Genomic DNA, 3,446 nt, shown 5'->3' with positions numbered 1-3,446 from the left:
AGGGGATGAACGGTTTTCTGTTTCATTTGTTACACTACTTTCCTCTATCATCAAAAAGGATAACAATGTTTATAATACCTGGGCCCATGGTCCAGACCCACTCGATATATAAGGCCCGCCTATTAAGGCGATGTCCCCTCTCTCGCTCTGACAATAGAGGATACAACCCTGTTAAAATTGAGGCTTCACTCCTGTTTCTTCTATTTCCCAACCCAACCGCACTTCGGCCCTTCTCCACGGCATCTCTCACTGGCCGCCTTCCTATCCTGACTTCCTCATTCTCTCAATTCTCCTCCTCCTCCCCCTCTCAATTAAAAGGAAAGAGGACAAAGGTGCCGGCCAAGCCCTTATTGCTCCTCTATCCTTCCTCTCCTCCTATCTTCCTCTCTTTTTTTTCTCTCTCCCCTCTCCCTTTGGCGGTGTGCGTCTGTTAGAGGACTTAATCTGTAGCATACTGCAAATACCTTGCACATGATATCCATAAATAAGCAATATGATTAGTGATAGGTGTTGTTAAATGCATCTAAATTTCAAACTAAGAAGTACATTATTTATTTTAGAAATCCAGCATGTATGGGAGAATTTCAAACACAACACTTGGCTAAACAGTGAATAACTTGGACCACAAATTGAATTCCAGTTCTGAGAACTAGAACCCTCAAATTTACAACCATATTAATTCATGTATCTAATACACAAATAAGGACCTAACACCCTTGATCAAAGCAGCACACACTAATTTATTTTGCATGGAGGGAATGAAATAGTCGGACTACATCTTTATGACCCCTTTGGAGGGCGCAAATAGGACAAGCCAGAAAACACTGCTTGCTCGATGGTTAGCAGGAGGAGCGAGACTGCCGCTATCACCGAAAGAATAGTCCATGGATTTTTAAAATAATCCCGCATTAAACCAGCTCGCCATTTTTGAATTTTGGAGTTATAATACTTGTTCACCTCCGCAAACAGATTCTGGAGGTAGTTCCTATCAGCAGCATAACATATCTGATTGCACAATTGATTGAAGAGACCTGCCATGGCCTCATCGGTGCTTAACCTGTTTACCAATATACCTTTCAAGTGGAGCAATCGTGCATCCTTGGCCTCATCGATGATGCAGTCCATAAAGACTGCATAGATTGTGACGGAAGTCATGGTGTCGAAGTAGCATTGCTCGAATGCTATGAGGTTGCGGAAGAGGGAGCCCATGTGGTCATAGACTCGCAGCGGTGGGATCTCCATCTTTCCATCCTTGAATGTTATGTCCAAGAAGCTTTTCGGTTCCCTCTTCTCCCTGAACTTCACACCAGCCATCGCGAGCTCTGTTGCGCTAGGAATCCAATCGTACGTAGCTTCAGGGCTCGCATTTCCTTGTGTAGATTCTTCCAAAGAGACGCGAGAAGAATGGAACAAATGGAGCAGATGATGGATCTGACCCATGGACGATGTCCTGAATGATTTCGATTCCTGGGGATGGATGTTGCGAAAAAGTCCGAGTGCATGCTCTGGAAGATCGATGCCTTGGTCATCCGGAGTTTTGAGGATTTCAAATAGCTTTTCGATGATGAAGAAAGGGATTTGGTTCTCAAGCTTCAGTAGATCGTACGGTACTAGCCGAACTGTGAACAAACCTGCTGCAAATGGGCCCTCAATTTCCTCTTCCTCCTCGCCGATCTCAAACTCCAGGTCTATCCGCTCAAACTCCAACCCTACTCTTTCCTCCAGCTCAATATACTCAAACTTTTTCCCCTTCTCTTTCCTGTCACTTTGCGCTCCTCTTGCTCCTTCATCAAGACCACTTCCTTGCTCCTCTTCCCCTTTCTCCTTCTCCGCCATCATTTGCCCTCCCTTCTTTCTCTCCTCATTCACCTCCAGCACTACTTCCCCTCTCTTCTTCCCCTCCTCTCTCTCCTTCTTTGCATGCTTTAGCAAAAGATGGATGATGAAGCACCCATCAAGTAGCATCAGTTCTGCCACCACGTTGGCTTTCAGTTTAGGGAAGTCCTCCGAGTAGCAGCGTCGGATCTTGGAGTCAAGGGCCTTCAACTCCAATAGGCAATCATCCAGTAGCTGCCTCTGGGCTTCTGTGGCGCGAGAGGAGGTACCGCACGCACCTCCACTTGTGTACTCGAATGGCAGATTTTTGGGACGGTTCATGATGGTAGGGACCAATGGGGACGATAAGTGGCTCATAGGCCTGCGCATCGCAACGCCGAATGTGCTCGGGGACCTTGAAGATGGTGCATGGAATAAGAGGTTCTCTCTTAGGACGCACCTGATTCACCTTCGTCCTTGCATTGTTGATCCATAAGGCCTCATCCATCTTCTTCCTTGCATTTTCGTTGACTCCTAAGGTCTCCATCCAATCGTGGCTGGGGCTTCCATCTTCACTGGTGTTAGAGGTGGAAGATGTTGCTGTAACTGTTGTCGGTGGCGGTATGCCTCGGTCTGTTGTGAGCTCCATGGTGGAACGTGGAGCCAGACGATGGCGTGCATGCGATGTGTGGTGGCTGGATATTCCCTCCATCTTACAACCTAATAATTAATACGACCTGAAATTTCAGTTTCAAAATTCATTTTCCATGGATGCAAGTTGACGTAGCTGGAGGAGCCAAGCAGAAACTTTAGCTCAAACACAAATACTTCGAAAGGAAAAACATTCTCCAAGTGTGGGAAATTGTACGGAGCAGCAGTGCAAACACGGAGAAATTATTCCCATATGTACTATATGGCCGTACGTATTGCAAATCACAACCACTCATTTTTTATAAGCCTCGTTCATTGAGCGCTCGTCTCGATGACCTCGATAGAAACAAATAGCTGTGATTGGTGGTATAGGATTTAACTTCCGTCGAAGACAAACATAAGATGCACGGTGACTATAGGAACCGAGACACGTGGTTGATGTAATGCATCGCCATGTGATGCACATGGTACGGATATCATTTCTCGTTGGGGGATTTTTTTTTTTTTTTTTTTTTTTGTGTAAGATGTACTTACTATAAGTTCTGTCATACTCTATATTTTTTTTTAAATTAAAAATTAAAAATTTATTTTTTTTAGCCCTATAAATATCCATCACTAACAACCTAAAGTGCTTGTTAGCCGCAATGAAATGGGTTGATTGATCAAAGCCACTAACTCTGCATTCAAAATCGAGTTACACATTAAATATAATAATTATACTAAATAATTAATTAATTTTTTATTTAATTTCATAGAATTAGAATTATTTACTTTTATTTGATTTAACAGAAAAAAAATGAAATAATTTATAATTTTTTTCTATCACTGGACAGAATAGCAAGATAAATGAAGACCTATTATTTTTCGTTTACAAATATCGGTATTAAAATTCATGTGGAAGAACTAGCTATTTTCCTTTATCGTCCGATGGGCGCCCTTCATCTCGAAAGAATGATGCTGACAATAATAGGTTTTGGAGG

The 3,446-nt window shown here is 43.1% G+C and overlaps 1 protein-coding gene across 1 annotated transcript; it reads right to left on the bottom strand.

The window, feature by feature from the left end:
• Positions 1-570: 570 nt before the first annotated feature.
• On the bottom strand, positions 571-2,500 carry LOC140855660 (UPF0481 protein At3g47200-like). The gene is made up of 2 exons (XM_073251960.1): positions 2,129-2,500; positions 571-2,076 (listed from the first exon to the last, which is right to left on the bottom strand). Exons 1-2 carry the CDS (start codon positions 2,462-2,464, stop codon positions 781-783), a joined length of 1,632 nt encoding a protein of 543 aa, XP_073108061.1. The 5' UTR covers positions 2,465-2,500; the 3' UTR covers positions 571-780.
• Between the last annotated feature and the right edge of the window lie 946 nt (positions 2,501-3,446).

Source organism: Elaeis guineensis, chromosome 1, assembly GCF_000442705.2.
Source record: "Elaeis guineensis isolate ETL-2024a chromosome 1, EG11, whole genome shotgun sequence".
NCBI classification, from domain to species: Eukaryota; Viridiplantae; Streptophyta; class Magnoliopsida; order Arecales; family Arecaceae; genus Elaeis; species Elaeis guineensis.
This window is presented reverse-complemented; position numbering and strand designations above follow the sequence as displayed.

Excerpts from the sequence above, each read along its gene's own strand:
- LOC140855660 (XM_073251960.1), bottom strand. The coding sequence starts at position 2,464 with ATGGAGCTCACAACAGACCGAGGCATACCGCCACCGACAACAGTTACA. Across the intron at positions 2,077-2,128 it reads CCCAAAAATCTGCCATTCGA|AGGCAGCTACTGGATGATTG; the intron begins GTACACAAGTGG and ends ACAGAAGCCCAG.